This window comes from Euleptes europaea, chromosome 11 (assembly GCF_029931775.1).
Source record: "Euleptes europaea isolate rEulEur1 chromosome 11, rEulEur1.hap1, whole genome shotgun sequence".
NCBI classification, from domain to species: domain Eukaryota; kingdom Metazoa; phylum Chordata; class Lepidosauria; order Squamata; family Sphaerodactylidae; genus Euleptes; species Euleptes europaea.
In genome coordinates, this window is record NC_079322.1 from 58627564 (window position 1) to 58652521 (window position 24958).

At 44.1% G+C, this 24958-nt stretch overlaps 1 protein-coding gene across 1 annotated transcript in view; it reads left to right on the top strand.

The window, feature by feature from the left end:
- The window catches only part of KIAA1217 (KIAA1217 ortholog), a 452893-nt gene that overhangs the window by 355186 nt on the left and 72749 nt on the right, over nucleotides 1-24958 (top strand). Inside the window, exon 7 of the mRNA XM_056857670.1 lies at nucleotides 1656-1749. Coding sequence (XP_056713648.1) covers nucleotides 1656-1749 — 94 coding nt within the window. The remainder of the gene's footprint in view (nucleotides 1-1655; nucleotides 1750-24958) is intronic.

Below are 24958 nucleotides of genomic sequence, written 5' to 3' on the forward strand. Positions count from 1 at the left end.
AGAGAGAGAAGAGCTGGTTTTTGTATGCTGATTTTCTCTGCCTTTAAAGGAGCATCAAACTAGCTTACAATCTTCTTCCCTTCCCCTCCCCACAACAGATGCCTTGGGAGGTAGGTGGGGCTGAGAGAGTTCGGAGAGAACTGTGACTAGCCCAAGGTCACCATGCTGGCTTCATATGTAGGAGTGAGGAAAGCAGCCCGGCTCACCAGATTAGAGTCCGCCGCTCAAGTGGAGGAGTGGGGAATCAAACCTGGTTCTCCATATTAGAGTCCACCGCTCCTAACCACTACACCACGCTGGGTAGAGCTGCAATGGGAAAGCCTCAGATGGAGTAATCCATGGTTAGACAACACTAAGTGTCTAGCAGTTGAGATGTGTGAATTCTGCCTTGAAGAGGGAGTTATAACAAGCTTAACTTGCCCACGGGTACTCATTTTCTCGTGGCTTCCCTTCATCGCTAACTCTCATTAACGCTACATGTCTAATTAACCCTATGTTTCTTGGCAGCTGGGAGGGATCTGTCTTGTCAGCAATCTGTTTTTCTTGACAGGGCTGCTTGAATTCTAGGACAGGGTTGCAAGTTTTAACTAGTTACAGATTCAAAGCAATTACCAACCACCGTGTGACTTTAAAAGAAACAAGATCTGTCCAAAAAGAAAAAAACCCTCCTGTGCCGTGTGTATTTTTTTCCCCAAACGATAATCCCAGTGATTAAGATCAGCCTACTAAACTCGTAGCTGCACCTGGAGTGAAGGAATTCAGTCTTGTGTGCAAATTCTTGGGCCATCGCTGGTGTTCAATGAAAGGCATCGCAGTTTTGAGAGGACCTAAGCGGGTTTAGCTTGCAGCCTCTGGTGCTGATTATTGCTGAAGGCAGAAACAGCAGAGCTGGTTGCGGACCTGTAATTTATAAATGGTGCATAAGGTAAGTTTGGAGACAACATGAAAATCAGCAGACACTTTGACTGCCGTTGCGTCAAGGTTCCCAGCTCTGTTAATTGCAAGCCCATCTTCAGACTTGCTCGGACTAACTCTAACTTGTTTGGGATGATTTTCGAATTGCACTTTGATACTCGGAGGGCAAAATGGACAAAGCAGCCCTCAGTGAATATGTTTTAAGATGGTTTGCTGTCTAGTCCGATTAAAGTTTACTCAGAACTAAGTTTCACAGAGACTAACTTCCATGTTATCGAGCATAGGATCGGGCTGCAATTTTTATGTGTGTTTGTTTGAGATTTGTTTTGGCTGATGCATCTTCCAAATTTGGGGGAGGAGGGGGGAATCGGAGTTCTTTGTTAGTAGTCACAATAGTGAATTTAAGTAAGAACTAAGTTTGGTTGGGGAGTATTATAAACATGAGCAGTGTTTTGCTTGCAAACAGTTTTTGTTCCACACCCAGACTCTTTAATGAAACTGGAAACTACCTTCTTTTCATGGGTGTGGAGTTGGCCTTAGAGAAATATACCTCCCAGGGGGATAAATAAGAGGTGGTATAACTATCTTTTGTCTCCCTTAAAACACTAGGTTTTGTGCCTCATTGCCACCAGAATTATTAGGGCCAGCCAAGGAAATGGGTTAAAATAAAGTTCTTTCATCTGGGATAATTGTTGCTTTAGTTTTGCTTTGTTTTTTTGTTTTTGTTTTTTAATTTTTAGGAACATTCAAGACAGATCTTTCCTTAAAGTTTACAACAAAGATCCAGCACAGGCTTTTAATCACATGCCCAGAGCTGTAAATGGAGACGTAAGGGTAAGTGGCAGAGTTGCATTTTATTTTCCTTGGTGTTCATTCGGCTCCTTTGTATGATGAAAAATTGTGGTGCCAAAGGAGAACACGTGTGTGGAAGTGGGATTTTTCCTGCCTTTCCTTTTTACCCCTTCCTATTTTTTGTCAAATTGTTTATTGTTGTTAAATCAAGTTCACATGTAGGAGAAGGTGTTGTTAGAGGTATTGCATCTAAGAAGTCAAGTAATGATTGCAATCCTCCAGCGCTACCTATTTTGGAGGCTGTCATTCCTCATTGTCCTTACAGATGAATGGATGGTTGCTTAACCAAGGTTAGGAGTGAACCAAGGTTAGGCTGTAAGGTTGTCCAGTCCTTTACCCATTCCACCTTAAAATGCTTCTGTTAGTCCAAGTGTAAGAGTCCAAGCTATCATCCGGCATGATTGGTTAGATCACACCCCATGACATTTGCATCATTAACCTCAGTAAAACGGAATACTTTTAAGTGACATGCATAACTGTCTTCTCCCTGAAATCAGCCCATATTACATTATATTTTTGGTGGTTAAGCTTCTGATATGGATTGGCTGAGCAGATGGGGAAGTACTGTTCAGAATTCCAAATAATCTGTCGTCCACCTTCTGTGAGGAAAGGGGTCGTAGTTTGGCTGTTGGTTTTTCTTGTACAAACACACAGACAAGCTGAGGATTAGGAAGGGGTTCTGGGATGTAGGAAAGATAAGGGAGTGGAAGCCCAGAGGCAATAAGGTTGAATGAAGATGCAAAATAAGCAGAAGGCGAAGAAACAAGGACCTGAAAGTAGGAAAAATGGAAGAGAAGGAAGCTTGAAGAAAAGAGTGGAGCAGACAGGGAGCTGAGGGGAAAGGAAGCTAATCAAAGAGCGACAGTCTGAAGAAACTTCATAGCAGTTAAGACAGGAATGTACTGAATGCTGTGTGGGACAGAAGGGTACTCAGAGCAGGAGTACTTGGAAGGCTTATCGAGAGATGTTGTGGCTTGAAAAGCAGGAATTTAAATCTGTGGATGGTGGGGACAAAAGCCCTGTGCAGACATTAACAGCATACACTTGTATTCACTGACCTGCCCCTAATGTCCATCCATTCAGCCAAACATCAGCCGTGGGCCCTACATGAAGTCAAATACCTTTATGTATTAAGTTCCTGCATGTGACCAGGGAATCTGCTTTTTGCAGCTTTCCCTCATGCATGGAAAACCTGTGGCGTTCATTTCTGTACACATAGAGCTTACTGCAGACATTCAGCTGAACGCGCAATCAATTGGTAAATCTTATAGGTAAAAGAGAAGAGTCATGTGTCAATGAAGAATTCTGTGTCTTATAAAACACAGGTCTCAAGCAGGCAGAAAAGCACACTTTATAGAAAGGGGTCTGTCCCTTGTTATAGAGCAAAAAAGGTGCTGGTTTGGAGGCTGAAGGGGGCAAGGATACATGTGTGTCCATGAGAAGCCACATATTCACCAATGCAAGGACAAAATGGAGGCAATATGATAATTGGTAGGGCTGTAGGTCAAAGAGCCAGGGGGGTTGATAGGTTTAGACCGTGATAGGGTGATTCTGTAAGCAATGGCTTCTGCTATCATTGCAGCATGGGGATCTAGGAACTCTAAAGGTACAATGAGGACTATGAAGCAGTGTGTGAGTCAATTTACACATATTGATTTGAACTAAACTAACCAGTCAGATCCTTAGTTGTCATCGTCAAGTGCTTAATATTGACTGGAATGTTCCTCTTTCTTCTAGTACATCAGATAATTAACCAAAGAAAGTTCCAACTTTGAATCTATGCAAACATTTTTTTGCAACATTGATTTTAGTTTTCTTTTAGGGGTTCTTCACACAGAAGTTTTCCCTCTGTGTGGATGTGAAACTGCAGTGGTTTTTCTCTGAGCTTCCTGAAGACATTATTGTCCATTAGTTGTCTTTCCATGGTTTCCTCATTGTTCTTCTGTGCTTTCTCAAAATTATATCAAAAGGTGGTTTGAGAAAGCATAAAGAAATGATGAGGAAACCACTGAAAGACAACAAATGGCCCACGATGTCCTCAGGAAGCTTAGAGGAAAAACCACTCCATGTGAAAAAACCCTTAGAATGTGTCTACCCCCTTTGTGAATGGTAGTACAAATGGTTTTGTTTGCTTCACTCCAGGGAGCCTCATGCACCATTCTCACATTAAAAGATATACACTTGTTTTGACATCAGGATTACTCCCTAGGTTAGAGAATATAACATCCAAAATGGATGTCAGGTTACATCAGCTCAGCCACAAGCACAACAGCTGAGATATAATTACCTGTTGGCTAAGCCAACACCCAGGCTATGCAAGGTACTGACAATTGAATAATACACAAGCTACATGCTATGCAAGGTGCCAACAGTTGAATAAATGAACCTGCATGGGAATGCCCATCTTCTCCCCCATCAGAAGCCTGTGCCCCAAGCACCTTCTGTACAAAGCAGGGGCTGCTGTTGAGGTAGATATGCCAAGTCTTTGCAGGTGGGCATGTTCCACTTATACACTGTGTTTGTACCCCAAAAACTTGCTTGGTTGAAAGGTCTTCTGGAGCTAGGATATTAAGATGCGTACAGATATCAATCCCTTCTGGTTCACTTTTCTTCTTCTCCATTCCATGTCACTTGCTACGTAGGGTTTTACTAAATTTATGCCACTGCTTAAGCATAAAAATAATCTTAAACTGAGTAGGGTTGCCAGGTTGTTCCTGGCCACTGGTGGGGGATGGGAGGTAGGGTTGCCAGATCCAGATTGGGAAGGTTCTGGTGATTTGGGGATGGAGCCAGGGGAGAACCAGGACCTCAGTAGGGTACAATGCCATAGAGTCCACCCTGCAAAGCATTCATTTTCTCCAGGGAAACTAATCCCTGTAGTCTAGAGATGAGCTGTAATTCCAGCGGATCCCCAGGTCCCACCTGGAGTCTGGCATCCATAACACTGAAACATGACAAAATGTTCTACCACAGGGTCGTTGGGGCCTTTAAAATCTTCAGCTCTGCATCATTCTCAAGGTTATTTTTCCAAGTCTCTCTTACCTTTTTAATTGGTTGAAATTGTATATAGTTTAATGTCGATTTTAGCTGCTTTGTCACTCCGCTTGGGTGGAAGGTGGGATAGAAATGAATGAATGAATTGTTTGCAGTTAATACACGCAAAAATGTACCTTTCAAACCAAACTGGGAGAACATCGCTACTGTTCAGCTGCTTATCAGTTAATTAAGATAAGCAGGCCAAGCTCTGCAGAGAATCAGATGCAAGGTTTAGAGCTGGCCATTTAGAGCTGGCCATTAGAGCACAACAAAGTTTTTTTAAAAATTCTTCAATCACTACTTGAAATTTGATATATGGAACTTGTTTGTATTTCACACACTTCTGTTCTAAGTTAAGTGGATGCAAATGTAGGCAGCCAACTTTTTGTTGCCATTTATTTGTGAAGGTATCAAAGGGAGGAGTCTAAATATGCTTCTTGAACTTTCAAATATTGGCATGTGCATAATGTAATCTCAAACAGAGATGCCTCCAAAACTAACATTCCCTGAGCTCAGAATTCAGGCTTTGGTGGTTCATAATTACAGCCCTGGATTTTTCTCTGGCTTGGATGGTATCTAGTCTTTCTCCGCACTTTGCTTGTGGTGATTGGCAATCCTGGTGGTAGTAAGTCAGTTAGTCTGCCCACCGGTAGGTGAGAAATGAGGCTGTCTGTCTCTTGGCCTCCCTTCCTTCCCCCCTTCCTTAACTAATGCATGTTAGTCCAGCAGCATCAGAGGCACAACCAAGCACCCTGGGAAAGGTAGTCCTTGTAATACCTGACATCAGATGATTCACATTCTGAGGACTACTTTTCCCAAGGTATTCCAGGTGCCTGGATGCAGCTAAACCAGTCACTGGGGAAGGGAGGAAGGGCTGTGAGGGGGAAGGCCTACATAACTCCCTGTGGGTGGTTGCTTAGCTGGCCTTAACTGCATGGCTGCCAGATGCTACAAGGAAAGTGGGAATGATGAAGGAGGGGGATTACTTTTCCAAGTCATTGTGAGTTTGGCAGTGGCCTAGAAAAAAGCCAAGCTGTTTGCTAATTTTTGTACAAACAGCTCAACTTTCCTGAATCTAATTCCAATTGGAGCCCAGAAAAGCTTTAACTTTGAATTACTATAACTAGCAACAGTTTTTCTCAGATTTATATACCAAGTCAGCTATGCACTATACTCCTTTGGTACTGTTAAAGGGCATCATCTGTGCCCGAAACCATTTCCCGAGCCTTGTTTCATCGCACACTGAAGGAAGTTCTACAAGGTGGTCATTAATTTTAATTTGGGATCTATTTGAGGCCACAATCGGAGCTATTGCATTCCTGAAGCAATAATCAATTTCTGTTGGGGCAAATCGTGGCGAGTTTTTGCTTTCCATCAGAAACAACAGACATACCATTTCCCTGGCAAAGTCTTCCCTAAAAAATTTTTTTTAAGCGTTCTCTTTGGAGAAAATGCATTAAACTGGACTAGGTCAAAGAAAATATTCAGTTACTAGTGAGCAGGCCACTTGGTTCTGAGAAGGTCATATAGCACTTTGAAGTGGATGTCAGATTTTGTGGGAAAGCACCTGTAAAAATATGGACTCATAATTGTGCATCTGTTTCAGAGACGCTTGAGTGCATGCCATGGTGTTTTGCATCTTGCGTCTGAGCACATTAAAAGCATTGCTGAAGTTATTAACGTAGCAGGGGCTGGTAATTTCTACCTCAGGAGAAGGAAGGTGGCGAGGTGTTGCTTTCTGGGAAACGTTTTCTCTAGACTCCGGCCCGGCTCGCCAGTGACTCCACGGAGGTATGTCACACCGCAGGTGGCATGTTAAAATGTGCGCCTCTGCCAAGAGAATTCATTTCCTGAGCTGCGGCCAGCTCTCTCTCGGAGCTGTGATGTTATTAGCTTTCACAAGCTAAGCAGAGTTAAACTGGGGCAGCCATCAGGGAGATGGCCGGGCTGTCGTTCACGTTCGAGCAGCAGTTCTTTCAGGTAAGAAACAGAAATAGGCGAGCGGGATCCAGAGAAGCTCCATTACCTGATTGTGTTCTATTGACTTGTCATAGAAAATTGGTAGATGGGGCAGTGGGGCTGGAGAGGCTAAAAGGAGAACGAGGGAGATGCCTTTCACTTACACATTCTCTCGTTTTATGGCCGTGCTACTAATTGAGTAGACTGGAAGGTTGTTGCTGTTGTTGTTTTCACTTCAGTGTTAAACGTGCGGGATAGATTTGAGAGGAACTTTGGAGCTTTGGTTGCGGTCTGGCATGACAGGCAAGCTCTTTTTCAGTCATCAAGGAGGTGAGGGACTCTCAGGTTTGAACAGGACATTTTAAAAAATATATATTCCCTCTTGTGATGCAACACTGGGCTACAGAGACACTTCTTACCTTTGGAATACACTGTGCATAGAGCTGAAAGCATCTTCCTTCCTTCCTTCCTTCCTTCCTTCCTTCCTTCCTTCCTTCCTTCCTTCCTTCCTTCCTTCCTTCCTTCCTTCCTTCCTTCCTTCCTTCCTTCCTTCCTTCCTTCCTTTCTTTCTTTCTCCTCTGACCAGTAGCTGGATGGTAGATTATCAGGCTCCTGAGCATGTGGTTTAGAAGGGGGCTGGCACACAAAAAAACCTTGAAAGGAACCTACAGAAACATTGCCTTCTAGAATGCCCACGTTGACTATTTAACAGAAGTGAATCTCGGGTCAGGAAAGATGGGCAGTCCCCTTGGAGGTGTCAAATGTAGGACCTTTTCACCTACTTATTTGTTTTTCACCCTTTGTTTCACATCTTCCCATTTCTCACTTTACTGTTTGTCCAGAATGAACAGTTAGGTCTTAAGGACCTTCTCTGGTATCCCTCCACCCGACCATTTCTATCTAAGCAGGCAAGCTTGGCTTTATGTGGAAAATGTGATCAGCCTCTACACCTCTCTGTCTGTCTCTCTCTGTGTCTCTGTCTCTCTCTGTGTGTAAAGCCACATTGAATGAATTGAGACATTTCTGAGCAGACCTGCTTAGAATTTCTCCCTCTATTGATTTGCTATTGAAAACCCACCCTGTGTATGTAAAGTGCCAGCAGGTCACTGCTGATTTATGGCAACCCCAGCAAGGGGCATTCAAGGCAAGTGAGAAGCAGAGGTGAACACATGAAGCTGCCTTCTACTGAATCAAACTCTTGGTCCATCAAAGTCAGTACTGTCTACTCAGACTGGCAGCGGCTCTCCAGGGTCTCAGGCAGGGGTCTTTCACATCACCTATTTGCTTAGTCCCTTTAACTAGAGTTGCTGGGGATTGAACCTGGGACCTTCTGCATGCCAAGTGGAAGCTCTGCCACTGAGCCCCTCCCCCTCCCCCATTTGCCATTGCCTTCCTCTGCAGAGTCTTCCTTGGTGGGCTTCCATCCAAGTACCAGCCCTGCTTAGCTTCCGAGATCTGATGAGATCGAGCTAACCACGCTTTCTTCCCTCCCCGAAAACCTACTACCAGTCACATTTTACTTCCTTACTTTATCTGTTTTTGCATAGCCTCCTTCCTCTGCATTTTTCTCTGTTGCTGTTCTCCCAGTTATTTGGACCCCGATGTGTTAGTCAAAACTAACATTAAGTAACGGTGAGAATCCTTGTAACTAGTTACAGAGTCGTTTTTTGAAACAGAAAAAACCACAGCTTGGTAACTTTAAAAAGTCATCGCCCCCTGGTTAAACTTTTTTGTGAAGGTTGCCCCCCAGTGGCCAGATGCATCACTAGTCCCAAATACAGAACAATTTAATTTTAACATAATCTCAATACCATACCTCGTTAGGGACAGGTAAGAAATATATGATATCTCCAACAAATTGACTTTTTTCTGATGCCATTTGTTAGTAATCTGTTATTTAGCTGAATGCCAATTGCGTGTCTTCCAGCTGAGGAACTGAAGCTTTGAGGATGCTGATTTCCATAGTTTCCAACGCCCCCTCTATTGGTTCTACATCTCATCTAGAGGCAGATGATCCTTAAACCAAGTCTTAGCAGATGGTCTCTCAACTGGAAGGGGCCATGGCTCAGTGGTAGAGCATTTGCTTGGTATATAGAAGGTCCCAGGTTCAATCCCCGGCATCTCCAGGGACTAGGCAAGTAGCTGATGTAAAAGACTTCCACCTGAGACCCTGGAGAGCCGCTGCCGGTCTGAGTAGACAATACTGACGTTGATGGACCACGAATCTGATTCAGTATAAGGCAGCTTCATGTGTGCATGTGATAAGACTCTTTAGGGGAGGGGCCGTGGCTCAGTGGTAGAACATCTGCTTGGCATGCAGAAGGTCCCAGGTTCAATCCACAGCATCTCCAGTTAAAGGGACTAGGCAAGTAGGTGATGTGAAAGACCTCTACCTGAGACCCTGGAGAGCCGCTGCTGGTCTGAGAAGACAATACTGACTTTGATAGACCAAGGGTCTGATTCAATATAAGGCAGGTTCATGGGACTCCAGTGGCACAAGAGGGGTGCCTGTACCTATCCTCATGGCATGGGCTGGGTTCAAGTCAAGCAGTCTCTGCTCTGCTCCTCTGGCCAGTAGCCTTCCAGGGCAATGGCCCACTAGGAACTTTCCCAGAAAGAGAAAATGCCAGTCCACTCCTACTGAGAGTAATCTCTGAGAGTAGCACAATAATGGCCTACCTTATTGGGCTGCTGTGTTTGTAAATGCAACAGATCAGCCATAGACATGGTAAAAAGGAGTGGAAAGGAAAGGAGAATAACCCTTTGGTATCTTTTCCCCCGCCCTCTGACCTGGATGGCCCAGGCTAGGCTAATCTCATCAGATCTCTAGAAGCTAAGCAGGGTCGGTCCTGGTTAGTATTTGGAGGGGAGACCACCAAGGAATGCCAGGGTTGTGACATGGAGGAAAGCAATGGCCAACCACTTCTGTTAGTCTCCCCCCTTGAAAACTCCATAAGGGGTCGCCATAAGTTGGCTGTGACTTGACGGCACTTTACACACACACATCTTTTCACCAGCTGAAAATTATTGTGTCAATTTAACCTCCACTGTCCTCGGAAGACTCTCTTTGGCAGATGTGTGTCTTCACAGCATGGGGCGAGTTGAACCATGCACTGGATGAGGAGCAAAAGCGTGTCATGTGGTTGCAACACCATGAGCCAAACAAAGTTGGTGCAAGAAATCTATGCAGGTTTGGGACTGCGGATTGCCCACTTCCCCTTGCCCATGTTCCCTCTGGCGCTTCATGTGTTGAGAAGGACTTCCTTTAATACATGCAGGAGAGAGCTGTGGTTAAATAAACTATTCTAACAAGTTTACAAAAGTGATGCAGATTCTGTCCCCCCCCCCTCCTCAAGACTGATGGATCTGATGACAGTTGTAGGTATAAATGAGAGTGTTGGTTTTTTTTAAAAAGGTTAATTTTTTTAAAAGCCAAAACATGTGCAGATCTGATTGATTGATTCATGTGGGTTGGATTCTTGTGATATTTTAATGAGGAATTCCTGTGTGGCTTTTTGTTTTGATTTGAATATCAACTGAAATATCAGTACCATTTTTGGCTTTGGCCTTTTTATCCACGGTATAGTCATTTGCCTGCTGCTTCATCTTGACGAACTGTTACCAATTAAAAAATATATTAACAAGATGTAAAAAGTAAGCAATTATCCCTCTATATATTTGTCACATAGTATTACTGCACATGGACAGGCCTAAAAGCAAGGGAAAGAGAGGGTCTCTGTCAGTGGGAAAGACCCCTTGTCCTAGCAGGAAAATGGCAGGGTGGCCAAATGACTTGCCACGCTGCAGTACCTGAGGGTTGTACATGTATGCTTCCCTCTTGCTTCTGGAGAATATCCCTTCTCTGCTATGAGGGTCTCTGCTAGGGTTGCCAACCTCCAGGTACTAGCTGGTGATCTCACACATGAACACATGGAGCTGCCTTATACTGCCTCAGACCCTTGGTCCATCAAAGTCAGTATTGTCTACTTAGACCGGCAGCAGCTCTCCAGGGTCTCAGGCAGAGGTCTTTCACATCACCTACTTGCCTAGTCCCTTTAACTGGAGATGCCAGGGATTGAACCTGGGACCTTCTGAATGCCAAACAGATGCTCTACCACTGAGCTACACCACCTATCTCCAGCTGATAGCAATCAGTTCACCTGGAGAAAATGACTGCTTGGGCGATTGGACTCTATGGCATTGAAGTCCCTCCCGAAACCTCACCCTCCTCTGGCTCTGTCTTAAAAACCTCCCATCGGTGGCAAAGAGGGACTTGGCAACACTAGGCTCTGCCAAGAAGCCGGGCGTTCATTGGAAGGACTGCTAGGAATCAGAATGGTGTTGTTCATTGGAAGGGACTGATGCATTTTGAGATGTTGATGCTCAGCTCAAGGGTTCCAAATTTAATTAGAGAAGTAGGAAAGCCCTCCCAAGAAATCTTGCTGCTTTTCCAAGGTTGTAGCCAGTTGGTGGATCTGCCACATTTCCAGGTGAGGCTTCAAATAAATGAATGGAAAGTCAATGATTGCCTCATAAACAACCGCAACATCTAGAACCTTGTTGTCAAGCCCAAATTCACCAAACCAAATGTGACCTCATCCTTGTGGCTGCCACAGGGGTACCACTGTCCCTGTGGTACCCCTGTGGCAGTCCCCATCTTTGGAGGCCTTTAAGCAGAGGCTCGATGACCATCTGTCGGGAGTGCTTGGATCCTGCATGGCAGAGGGTTGGGCTGGATGGCCCTTGTGGTCTCTTCCAACCTTGTGAACTTGTGAACCGCCATTTTAGAGTGATTTAAAAATGCTGTGAGATATTTTAAAGTCATTTTAAAATGCTGCTCAGGATTGGACCCACAGCAAGGCACTCTTGTCCCCCCCCCCCCACAAGGCTTTTCAAGTGTTGAAGCAGCCATGGGGGAACAGCCATTTTGGCACTTGATAAGATGTGGGGGAGGGCACAAAAGCATCTCAGCTGGCTGCACTGTGGGCCCAATCTGAATCAGGCCCTCGCAGTGTGATGCAGTGGTTAAGAGCAGTGGTTTGGAGCAGTGGACTCTAATCTGGAGAACCGGGTTGGTTTCCCCACTCCTCCACTCCATATGAAGCAAGCTGGGTGACCTTGGGCTAATCACAGCTCTCTCAGACCCACCTACTTCACAGGGTGTCTGTGGTGGGGAGGGGAAGGGAAGGTGATTGTAAGCCAGTTTGATTCTCCCCTAAGTGGTAGAGAAAGTAGGCATATAAAAACCAACTCTTCTTCTTCTTTAAAATGGCAGTGGCATCTGTATGGGAGCTGTGAGGATGACAACATCACATCTAGTCTATGGATTGTCAGAAACTATACAGACTTGGGGAGGGGGCTAGAAAAATTCCTAAGTGGGATGGATCAATATTCCAGGTATGATATACCCACTGGGCCCACCCTGGTTATAGCTCCTCACGCTTGATGAAACTTCCTTTCAAATCCCAACAGATGTTACGCCCACACAAAACTCACCACATTCACTCTGAATTCTGCTTTAGGTTGTTGGTAATTCCAGCAAGGCCCAAGGTCACCCAGCAAGCGTCCATGGCAAAGTGTGGATTCTAACCTGAGTCTCTCAGATCATAGCCTAGCATTCTAACCAGTACACCATGAATAACCTATGAGATCCATGGAGCTCTGTGTGTGCACCTGAGCTCCAGAAGATGTTCATCATCTTATAGTACTCCTACAGTACTCAAAATATAATAGATGCTGGGTCCCATGGCTGACAACTGGTAGGAGACTTACTGGGGGGGATCACCAGTGACATTGTGACCTTACCAATGTGTAGGGTGACGCGCTAGCATTCACCCCAATGTGGTTTAACCACAGAATTTGGGTGAACGTTTGAGCATCTCCTGACATTATGATGTAATTTCCAGTGCAACCCGGAAATAATGTCATTGTAAAGGGGCAATACTCTAGCATTCACCTCAAATGATAGATGATGTCACTTCTGGGTCACACTGAAAGTGGGGTCATGGTGTTGGTGTGATACTGATCACCCCCCATTTCTCCCAGAATTTCCCCCACACACTGCCCAGCTGAGCAGTGATGACCGGTACTGGGGGAGCCGGGAGGTCTCCTGCTGAAGCAGGGTACCTAGCCTCCCTTAGGGCAGTGAAACTAACAACAACCTCCTAGCCCACAGGTTTATAACCTCATTCAAGGCAGGAGACCCAAAGATAGAGACATGGAAGAGAAAATGCAAAATACTAGGCATAAAGAAATGAGGCCAGAAGGAAATGTGTTAGGTGAAAAAAGAGAAGAGGAGGAAAGAATAACAGGAAAAAGTGAAAGAGATTGAAAGGAAAAAAGAACTGGAAAGAGAAGCCAGGCAAAATTCCTGGATCAGAACTTGAATTTTTTTTTTCCCATAATCCAGGCTGGACGACAATCTCAGCAGATTGGTTTACTACTGAATCAGTTACTTTGGGCTTGCAACATCAGAGCCCTGTCTGGCAAGGAGAGCAAATATTTAAGCAGTTAGTGTTGTGAAGTCTGGTATAGCTTGAGGTTGCTAAGAATGCGTTTAAAGGGTTGCACATGGCGCTTTTCTGGTTCTCCTAGTTCTAATAAATGAAGTTGGCTTTTGGGGAAGAAATGTACGCAGGTCTGCTTTACTCAGACTTGCTGAAGGATTCCAGCCTCAGCTCTCCCATTGCATTTCTGCCTCCCCCCCCCCCCCCGCCCCATGTTCCATTTGTCATTGAGCAGTTATGACAACACCGGCCATATTGTATTTATAAACATCACATGTTTCCTTGACATAGCTCGTAATGTCTGTCTAGCAGAACACATGGAAGAAACATTTCTCGTTAGCTCAGTATTGGTTTTGGTTTTTACTGATTTCCGGGACAGGGGGGGAAATGCTTTCCGTGCTCAGATTTAACTTTGGTGCAGCGAAAGCAAAAGGCTCCAAGTGGGCGTGAGATGGTTTGAACCAGACGGGCTTCTCCTCCTTCAGAACGCTGTTTGTTCTCCCCTGGTCTGAAACTTCCCCCAGAAAGACAAGAGCATGTTGGTTCAGCTTTTAGGATACAGAAAGAGGACCTTTAGACCCAAGGGCTTTGGTTTTGAAGCACCTGCAAGATTCTGCTAGAAAAGGAATTGGCTGAAAGATGCAAGGTAAGAATCCTGACAGGAGAGACACAGATAAACAGGCAGAGATGCAGAATTCCTTAGGAGCTCCAGGATTTGTAGATAAAAAAGATTATGGATTAACAAATGGAGTATTCACAGTTTTTAGAAAGCAAAACTATACTTTCATTGGCAGCCGAGGGGGGAAATAAAATATTGTTTCTTCTCTCCACCCCTCCCACCCAGACTGTTGGAATATATATCCCATTTCTATGTACTCAAGCTGTAAGAATCCAGTCACTTTGCTGAGTTTTCATATTTAATAAATACAACATAGCTCTGTAGCCTTTGGTATGATAGGAGTGCTTTTGTGAGATGAGCAAGGTGCTGCGTCTGCAGTCAAACCGCAAAGCTCTGGAGTTCAGACCTTACCAAGGTAGCTTTTCAAACAGCAAACTGTCATGAAATACGCTAAATGTGGATGAGCCGGGTTGAGAGCGTTCCTCCTTATTTATCTTTGGTTATCACTAGTAATGGTGACAGATTTCAAGCAGGACAGCTTGTAAAACAAACCATCCTCAAAAAGCTTGCACATTTTTGGGTTGGCACAGTTTCCTTTGAAATTGGACCTGACTCAAAATGGCTCACTGATCCTCTGGCACAGTGATCCAAGCTACAAACCATATCTTTCTGAAGGAGGGTGTAAGGACCCAGGGGGTCCTCAACTGCTTTGTCCTCCCTGTCCACCTTTGTGGGTCCAGCTGAGACCCTGGGGAGGGCAAAGGCCTCAGATGCAGAGAAGGGAAGGGGTTAGGGGAGGGAAGGGGACCTTCCAACAGACTACAGTTGATCAGTCCTGGCAGGAAGTCATGTTGATCAAATTTGGGGAACAGTAATTTTCAGGAAAGCGAAACTCTGGGTTAAGGCCTATCCTCTATTGAAAGAGCCATCAGCTTTGTGTGGGCATGTACACATATGCAAATTTTGCAAGCAGCCTTATCAAATACTGAATCTTTGCAAGCATTTATGGATATTCACAAAAATGCAAATATATTTCAATCAGGCAGAGGGATATTTGCTGACTGCTTCAGTCAGCAGTAGCCATAGATACCAGACACTTGGGCAGAGGCTTACCATCCTCAAGGTGGGACCTGGAGTCATTCTCCCAGAAATATAACTGATCTCCAAACTACAAAGATCACTTTCCCTGGAGAAAATGGCAGCATCAGAGGGCAGACTCTATGGTTTCTAGGCTTACTAGTAGGGTTGCCAGGTCCCTCTCTGTCACCAATGGGAAGTTTTTTGAGTGGACCCTGGGGACGGTGGGGTTTGAGGAGGGGAGGGACTTCAATGCCATAGAGTCCAGTTGCCAAAGCAGCCATTTTCTCCAGGTAAACTGATCTCTATTGGCTGGAGAGCAGTTGTAATTGCATGAGATCTCCAGCTAGTACCTGGAGGTTGGCAACCCTACTTACCAGGTTCCCTGCCATGGCAGGCAAACTCCCGTCCTTACTGGCTCCCCACCACACACACACTGTTTGCTCTTCAGCAGGAGAAAACAAGGGGATGATAACAATAATAATCACTGGAGCAGCATCTATGAAAACCTCAAGCCCAATCCAATGATTTTCAGAGTTTGGGAGGATAGGGGCCTAAGGTCTTTCAGAAGTTCTGTCCAAGGCACACAGGGGCCAGGGACAGGGTAAGTCGATGTTAGCTGGCACAATTCAGTTTCTCACCCCATGAGCAGCCCATTCCTAAGGGTGTTACGATGGCAGCCAGGAGTGGTGCCGCCGGGCTGCCTCCTCTGAGGCTTCCCTGCCAAGAAATTTAACTCCTTTAAAAAATTAAAAAATACCTGTAATATTTTAAAAATTAAATTAAATTTTTTTTAAAAAAGGAAAATAGGAAAATGCCCCCATAGACACCAATGGGGCTATGGCACCAAAAAGGTGTCGTAGCTATGCCACTGCAGGAAGGGGTGTTCGCAGGGCGAAAGGGGTTAGGAAGCTGCCTGAAGGCAGCTGCGCCCCTGGGAACGTCTCTCAGGATGCCGGAACAGGGACTTGCGCCCTGTGATGCTACCAGAAGGCAGTACCCAAGCCGTGGCATGATGTGCTGGTGCTGGCATGGATGCCACCCATAACAGAATAAGTGCCCCTTATCACACACTGATGCGGGGTCATGCCGGCTCCTAAGGAGCTTCACCCTGCTTTCAGGATTGCAGCCTAAGTGTGTTAATTGTTTGCAAATGTAATGTGTGTACAGTCCTTCTATGAGAAGGCATCTGCCTGTGATAGAGACAACCCTCTTCTGCAGGATGTGAACACTAATAAATGGTTTAGGGACCAACAATATAGGATTTGGGGATGTTTGCATTTTTCTATCAGAATGGAGCCAGTGAGTTGAAGTGCTTAAGAGCGGCAGAGTCTAATCTGGAGAACCGGATTCAATTCCCCTCTCCTCCACCTGAAGCCTGCTGGGTGATCTTGGCCCATTCACAGTTCTCTCAGAACTCTCACAGCCCATGCAGAGGCAGACGATGGCAAACCATCTCTGAACATCTCTTGCCTTGAAACTCCGTGACTTGACTGTACTTTACGCACACACATAGGAATGAAAAGAATGAGGGACATACTAACAAATATAAATTCTGTTTTATTTTCCTATACTGTGTTGTGTAGCAATGTGGTGTCAAAATCTGCTGTTTATTCCCCTGAAATTCAGTTATAAATTTTTAGTGCACCATCTGGTTACAGGTGTAACTATGCATGCATGGTGAACAACATTTAGTACGTTCTTTGTTTATTTGCATTTCTGGATTAGCTTTACCCTAATGGGTTCCATATTTGTGTAACAGAAAACATCTTTTTTAAATCAAGGGGCTTGATAATGCCATTTGAGACTTAAAAGGTTACCTTTCTCGTTGTTCTTGTTTTAATCATCTGGAGCTGTTTTATAGTTTTATGTGACTTTGGCAAGGTACCACAAACTGCAAATATGGAAGAACAACAAGACTCAAATATGCTGAATTAGTATATATTAGAGCCAGGCAAGCTGAATTTTATTTTGATTTGCGAGATTGGTCACAGAAGATATTTCTTTTTCTAAAAAAGGAAACCAGAAATCAGATATACTACTTCTGTTGTGCCAAAGAAAAATTGTTGCTCCTTTACATAATTGCATATTTTGGGAACTTTTCATTAGAGATTGATGGGAGCATGGGGGGGGGGAGCTTTTCATAGCATCAGAAGGTTCAAAGGTAGCCAGCAACCATCTCCTGCCTAAAATTTTCGAACAACCAATTGATAATAGGCAGAGTACTTTGGTCCTCCTTTTCTCTTTTTGGTCAAATTGTGCCATTTTTGCAACCTTAGAACTGTGTGGATTGGGTTGATCAGGGGAATCTGTAATCATACAATCTGGCGAATCATATGAAGATCTTATAATTTGTTAATACATAACAAGCACACCACCCAATTAGTCAATTATATGGTCTTTTCAGATAAGCATGAAACTATTTTACCTAGCTATAAGCAAAAGAATAAATATTGGCTCAATAGTGCAATCAAACCATGCTTGGGTGCCCTGTGTTATTGACTGTAAAAATAAAAGAGTATTCAGGCTATTTAACTGTGAATATATTAATACTACCTAACATGATTACTGCTAGGAAAACTAAGGAAGGATTCTTGATATTTATAAGGAAGATATTACCCCTAGGGTAGAGTTCCCAGCACTGCCTTGGCAAACGCTGAGAGATTTGGGGGACAGTGTCTGGGGAAGGTGGAGTTTGGGGACAATGTCATGTCCCTTCCAGATTACACTCTAGGCCGCCTTTTCTAGTCCCCATGGTCTTTACCATAATGACTAGGGGAAATTCCTAGACCATCACTTCATGGAAGCCATTTTTCTCCTGCTCCTCAATTTCTTGTGGGAAGGGTCCTTTCTTGCGGCCTGGTACAAGTTTCTAATATTGGCCATTTCTCTCTGGTCCCATACCAAACATCCCATCTAATAAAATTAATCTATTTTATTTCTGAAATATCATGAATGGTTCATATCATGGTAAGTACTGAACCGCAGCCTTCAATTTGCAAGACCTGAGCAAGGCTGTCAAAGATAGGACATTTTGGAGGACTTTCATTCATAGGGTCGCCATGAATCGGAAGCGACTTGACGGCACTTAGCACACACACACACTGAACCTATGGATCCCCCAGCCCAGTAAAGCATTCTCATTCTCTTGCATTCCCCCACCCCCACTTTAGGGCCCTGATTATCTCTGAAGTAAAGCACTAAAGAACAGAAGAGAAATCCATCTTAGAACACACTTATATTGCATGCCTGATATAATTTATTCATTCTCAATAGAGAGGACAGAGAGAACTCTTTCTCCCTTTCCTATAATATTAGTACTCAGGGGCACCCAATGAAGTTGATGGGCAGTAGATTCAGGATAGACTAAAGGAAATACTATTTTACTCATTGAGTAATTAAATGGTATAACTTGCTGCCAGTGGTGGTGGCCAAAAAGAACGGTTTTTTTGTTTTTTGGGTTTTTTTTTTTGCTGTCAAGTCACAGCTGACCCTTAGCGGGGTTTTCAAGGCAAGAGATGTTCAAAGGTGGTTTGCCATTGCCTGCCTCTGTGTCACAACTCTGTTGTTCCTTGGAGGTCTCCTGTCCAAATACTAGCCAGGGCAAACCCTTCTTAGCTTCTGAGATGTGATAAGATGAGGCTAGCCTGAGGCTATCCAGGTCACTGGGTCCAAAAGAACAGATCTCATTAAAAGGGGATTAGACAGATGAATGGAAGATAGGTCCCCAGTGGCTACCTCCACATTCAGAAGCAGTACACCTAGGGTTGCCAACCTCCAGGTACTAGCTGGAGATCTCCGTCTATTATAATGGCTCTACAACCGATAGAGATTGGTTCACCTGGAGAAAATGGCCACTTTGGCAATTGGACTCTATGGCATTGAACTCCCTTCCCTCCCCAAACCCTGCCCTCCTCAGGCTCTGCCCCAAAAACCTCCTGCCGGTTGCAAAGAGGGACCCTAAGTACACCTCTGAGTACCACTGCTGGCAACATCAGGGAAGGCCTTGGCCTCTATGCGCTGCTGGTTGGCCCTGCAGGGTTGGCCACTGTGTAAGGGCAAAAACACGTGGTTGCTTTAGCCTCCTTTATTCCCTGTTTCAGCCAGGATCAAACGCGGTTCAGCGAAAATGCATGCGTTGGATCCTGGCTGAATCCTGGCTGAAACAGGGAATAAAGAAGGCTAAAGCGACCATGTGTTTTCGCCCTAAGACAGGGTTGGCCAATGTGTAAGACACTGTGCTGGACTAGATTGACCATTTGTCTGATCTAGCAGGGCTCTTCTTATGTTCTCCAGAAGTATCTAAGAAATTTCTTGCAGCTAAATGAAAATTAGAGCTATAACAAACCCCAACAATTTTACAAGCACTTAATTTATCTTAACTGTGCGCTCCATGAATAGGCTAACACAGGAGATTACCCGCACTGACTGCTCAGTAACCCCAAGGCCATATAAATATTAAAAAAACTGTTAGGAAGGAAGGAGAAATTTAGATGACAGTCCTGAAGTTGTAAAAATATTCGAGCTTTATAATTAAACTCTTTGCAGTGGAGAAAGATCATTGGAAAGAGAAGTTGCTGAATAGCTTAATGAAGCAAGTTTCAGTAGCCTCACTGATTAACACAGAAAATTTTTGGAGGCACAAAATAATAGCTAATGAAGTTGAATTTATTATTGAAGTTCATAAGACTTGTAAAACTCCTGTTAGGGATGGCTTTGCAGCAAAGTTCAATAAAACATTAAAGAGGGAATTGATAATATTCCTTCTGTCAAAGAGGGAATTGATAATATTCCTTCTGTCTTCAATCAAATTCGTAAGAAAGGAAAAATCCTGGATTTGTGAAACAATAGTGAGATTACAGTTTTCTAACTGCTAACTGAAAGTTTATCAAGGGACATTTCTCTTGTCCTGTCTTCTGGCTGGATCAGGGTATGATATTTACAGCATTAACAGCCTAATAGGTTAATAGGACAATATAGATATACAAGCAAGGAGCCACAAGAAACTTGTGGGGAGGGGTCATCAGCCCACCTTTCCTTCCTTCTTCCCCCTACTCTATCGGTGTTTTACTTCTCTTTCTGCCCTCACCTTTATGAACCCCCCTTTCTACCCTTACCCTTCTACGTCAAGTCTTCCCCCTCTCCCCCCACCCCTTACCTGACAATCATCTCTCAATCCCTTCTCCCTCCACCTAGGTTTGCCAACCTCCAGGTACTAGCTGAAGATCTCCTGCTATTACAACTGATCTCCAGCCAATTTAGACCAGTTCACCTGGAGAAAATGGCCTCTTTGGCAACTGTTAGGAAGGAAGGAGAAATTTAGATGACAGTCCTGAAGTTGTAAAAATATTCTTTTTTTTAATGTGTTTAGATTTTTCTGCAAACTGGGAGGGTCCCCCAAGTTTGGAGGAAAATCTCCATTATCTCAATATGGGTCCGATCCATGGATTTAGATATTTGCAGATCTGCCCACCTTTGAGAAATTGATATATAGGCCATTTATGCATGGGAGGTTTTGCCTTGGGTTTGCCGCTCTTTAGATGCCCATTTTCCCCATCCAAATTCTGAAAACTCAACTGTAAGCCCCTATGCAGAATTTTGAGAATTTGGATGGGGAAAATGTGCATCTAGAGAGCAGCAAACCCAAGGCAAAACCTCCCGTGCAGAAATGGCCATGGATTCTCATTGGATGAGTTTCATACCTAGACATTTAAAAGAGAATATGAGAACCATTAACATAATCCATCATTTAAAAATCTCTTGCAATTCTTGCACTGTGCAAAGAAAGTGTTTGATCATTCAAATTGGTCTTTTTTTAAAGTGACATTAATTAGAATGGAATCTTGTTCAAAATTTATTAGAATGATTAATTCACTTTATTCATTTCCTGAGGCTCAGGTTAATTTTATTTTGTCAAAAATATTTCTTTGGAATAAGTGCTCCGTGCTGACATGCCCTCTGTTCCCATTCTCCCCCTTACTTCTGTTGAATCCTTTGATCACATCATATTAAAATTAGTTGGCTGTAATATTGAATTTAAAATGCACAGGTCAATACATTTGCAAATGGTTGCTCTTCATTCACAGATGGAACAGTAGCTGTATTCTAAGCCAGGACTTGAGAAATATCAGCAAAGTTTCAGGCTTCATAGTTAAGGAAGATTTATCAGAATGGCTACAAATATATCTGACTGTAGGTCTGGACAAGATCTTTCAAATATGGTGCCATATAAATATTTAACTAGCCCAGTGTAGATAGTTAATTACCCTTTTGGGGTATAAATATATCACCTGTTATGTCAAACATTATTCAGCGAGGTTATTTCCCACTGCTTCATGTGGAGGAGGAGGACAGGAAGAGAAAGGACATGGTAAATCTTTTCTAGTTTGGGCATATTGCCATTGCTAAAATTACCAAGATAATAACTTTTTTTATCCCAGGCCATCATCTCATTAATAGAATCAGACATGAAAGTTAAGAACTAGCAAAACCCTATTAATCATACTTTAAAATCCAAAATTGTGTGCAATAATGTATAGATCTATTAGAAAACAGTGGGGGGGACACACACTATTTTTACTAATGAAATGTGCCATTTTGGTCTGTGTTTATATATAATATTGCTGTTTGCCATTCCTCTAACTCAGTGGTTCCCAAACCTTTGGGGCCACCGCCCCCTTGGTTCCACAGACTCAACCCCAGCGCCCCCTACCCTATCCAACAACACAGTCGAAGGGGCCCACCTCTAGCGCCCCCTGCTGCTCCCTTCCCTCTTAATGCCCCCCTGGGTAATCCCACCGCCCCCCAGGGGGTGATACTGCCCACTTTGGGAACCACAGCAGTCCAACTCATTGTGGCTGAGGGTTTTGCTGCTCGTGCTCTGTTCTCTGGGAAGGTTTAATGGGAAGTTCTCATAACATTCTTGTTTTTATTGGTTCTTGTAGGTTATCCGGGCTGTGTAACCGTGGTCTTGGAATTTTCTTTCCTGACGTTTCGCCAGCAACTGTGGCAGGCATCTTCAGAGTAGTAACACTGAAGGACAGAGACACTGTCCTTCAGTGTTACTACTCTGAAGATGCCTGCCACAGTTGCTGGCGAAACGTCAGGAAAGAAAATTCCAAGACCACGGTTACACAGCCCGGATAACCTACAAGAACCAATGAACTCTGACCGTGAAAGCCTTCGACAATATTCTTGTTTTTAGATTGGTGGCTCAAACTTATTTTTTTAACTTTTTTTGTTTGTTTGTTTGCCTTCTTGTTCTGTTTTGTCAGTGGAAGACAAAAAAACCCGAAAGCACTCTCTGAAAATAAAAATAGATGCAAAAATTGACTGCCTGTAAGGACGGCCTCGCTTGCTTGGCCAACCAGGGGTAGAATTATGCAGGCTGGTACTGGTAGATAGCTTGTGAGCTTACGTTACATTTGGCAGGAGAAAACAACAACTGTTACACACACAGTCTTTTGATGTCAATTGCTCTTCTGTAAGCCTAATTACCATTGTGCCTGTGGTTTATTTATTTATTTTTTTGTATGCAAAACGTCCTGTACCTCAACCGCGGGTCATGAGTTTTGAACATGGTGTTCCGTGTGCCTTTGATACAGCTCAACCAGAAGGCAGCTGAGATTCCCTGCACCGCAAACAGACCTCCCTTAGCATGCCAGAGGAGCTGTTTTCACGGAAAACAGATCTTCTGCAGATGATAGCAAAAGAATTGTAAACTAATGGGGGGGGGGTGAAGGGAGGAAATCAGTCACCGAGGAAGCCCAAACTCTTAACTCATCCCAAACGCACAACATAGACATGGGTGGGAAGGCAAAGTTACAGGTCAAAACAGAGGCATTGCGTGGGTGGGTGGAGGCAAAGTATGACTCAGTTTTCAAATAAGGGTATAGGACTGAGAGCAAGGAATGCCTGGATTGAGTTAACAGTTTGTGGCACTGTGCTGTAACCCAAACTGGGCTGTAATGATTGTGTGTGGTGTTTCTTGAGCTTTTTACACAATACAGTTTAAACCATATACAGAGAAGAATTTTGTAAAAAAAACGAATGGGAAGAATGGAAGAATACATGGGGATAAAGAGAAAACCAGCAGTAGGTCCCCTAAAAACAACTGGAGGAGTAGCAAAGTGTTTTAGGGATGGGATGAAGGAACAAAGATACATAGCTAGAGGAAGTAAGTGCGCTCTAATCCTGACCACCAAAACAAAGGCCAGATTGCCCATAGACTTAGGGCAGGTTGATAGGAGCCCCAAACAGCGTGGGCTGAGGGCAGTCTTAAATGGAACCAAGGCCTGTTCAGTCTAGGACCCCTGCCCCATTATCTGCCCCTTAGCAGTATCCGATCAAAGAAATCTCAGTTGACAAATGGTATGCGCTTTAGGTGATTGATCAATGAATGGATTAATTATTTGTACATCTGTATATGAATAAAACAAAGTACTGCTTTTGTTTATACCTGCATTTGTCACAGTAGGTGCCATTTTAGAAGAAACATCCTCTCCTATCTCTTCTAAAATACCTATTGCCATTTTAAGGTTGCTTACTCTGGGCAGTCCAAGCTCTGCTCATGACCTGAGTTCAATCCCAACGGAAGTTGGTTTCAGGTAGCCGGCTCAAGGTTTACTCAGCCTTTCATCCTTCCAAGGTCGGTAAAATAAGTACCCAGCTTGCTGGGGGTAAAGAGAAGATGACTGGGGAAGGCACTGGCAAACCACCCCACAAACAAAGTCTGCTAGTGAACATCAGGATGTGACATCACCCCATGGGCCAGGAATGACCCGGTGCTTGCACAGGGGACCTTTACCTTTACCTTTTTTTTTACTCTGGGTTCAGAAGTACCTGGAGATTTGAGGGTGGAGCCTAGGAGGGTGGCATTTAGGGAGGGGAGGGACCTCGGTAGGGTATAATGCCATGCAGTCCACCTTCCAAAGCAGCCATTTTCTCCGTAGGAGTAATAAATGTAATAAATAAGTAAGGGAGTGAGTGTTGCATGTACTCTGGAGAGCTGTTGCAATTCCTAGAGATCTCCGGGCCCATCAGGAGATTGGCAACCCTATGCCATCTTTTTATATCATCACTTGTATTAAAAAAATAGTTAACTTTTGTATTGAAAGCATGTCACCTGATTAATAGAAAGGGTGCCTTTAAATTGATAACTCTGACCAATTTCTAGGATAAATACTGCAGCCGTGCTTCAAAATTGGCTGTACAGCACCAGCAGGGTTGCCAGGTCCCTCTTCACCACTGGCGGGATGTTTTTGGGGTGGAGCCTGAGGAGGGTGTGGTTTGGGGAGAGGAGGGACTTCAATGCCATAGAGTTCAATTGCCAAAGCGCCACTTTCTCCAGGTGAACTGATCTCTATTACAACAAATCACCAGCCCATAGAGATCACCCATAGAGTCCAGTTGCTAAAGCGGCCACTTTCTCCAGGTGAACTGATCTCTATTACAACAAATCACCAGCCCATAGAGATCACCTGGAGAAAATGGCCGCTTCGGCAACTGGACTCTATGGCATTGAAGTCCCTCCCCTCCCCAAACCCCGCCCTCCTCAGGCACCAGCCCAAAAACCTCCTGCCAGTGGCGAAGAGGGACCTGGCAATCCTACAGCTGAGAGTTGCTTTTCTTCTTCCCACACGGCTCCTATTATTTAGCAATGACATAAGCATTTGGGTGGGGCATTATCTGCACAGGATTGCTCCCATCCTCATGCCGTTTCAAGAGATGCATGGGTAGAGTCCCCATGGAAGGTGGCTCCCACAGTGCCATGGGTAAGCACAGAAAGATGAGCAAACAGTGAGTTTTTCTTGTTTCTCCTGCACTTTGCTTCAAGGGTAGAATGGAAAAGTGGTATATAAATGTTTTAGACACACAAACAGATAGACATGTGACATCAAAGAGGCCGAATCTAAGTTCTTCAGACTTCTGAGGTTTTCCTGTCACTGTTGCGAGTTGGATTGGCAAATTGCACATTGACTTAGCCACAAGTGCA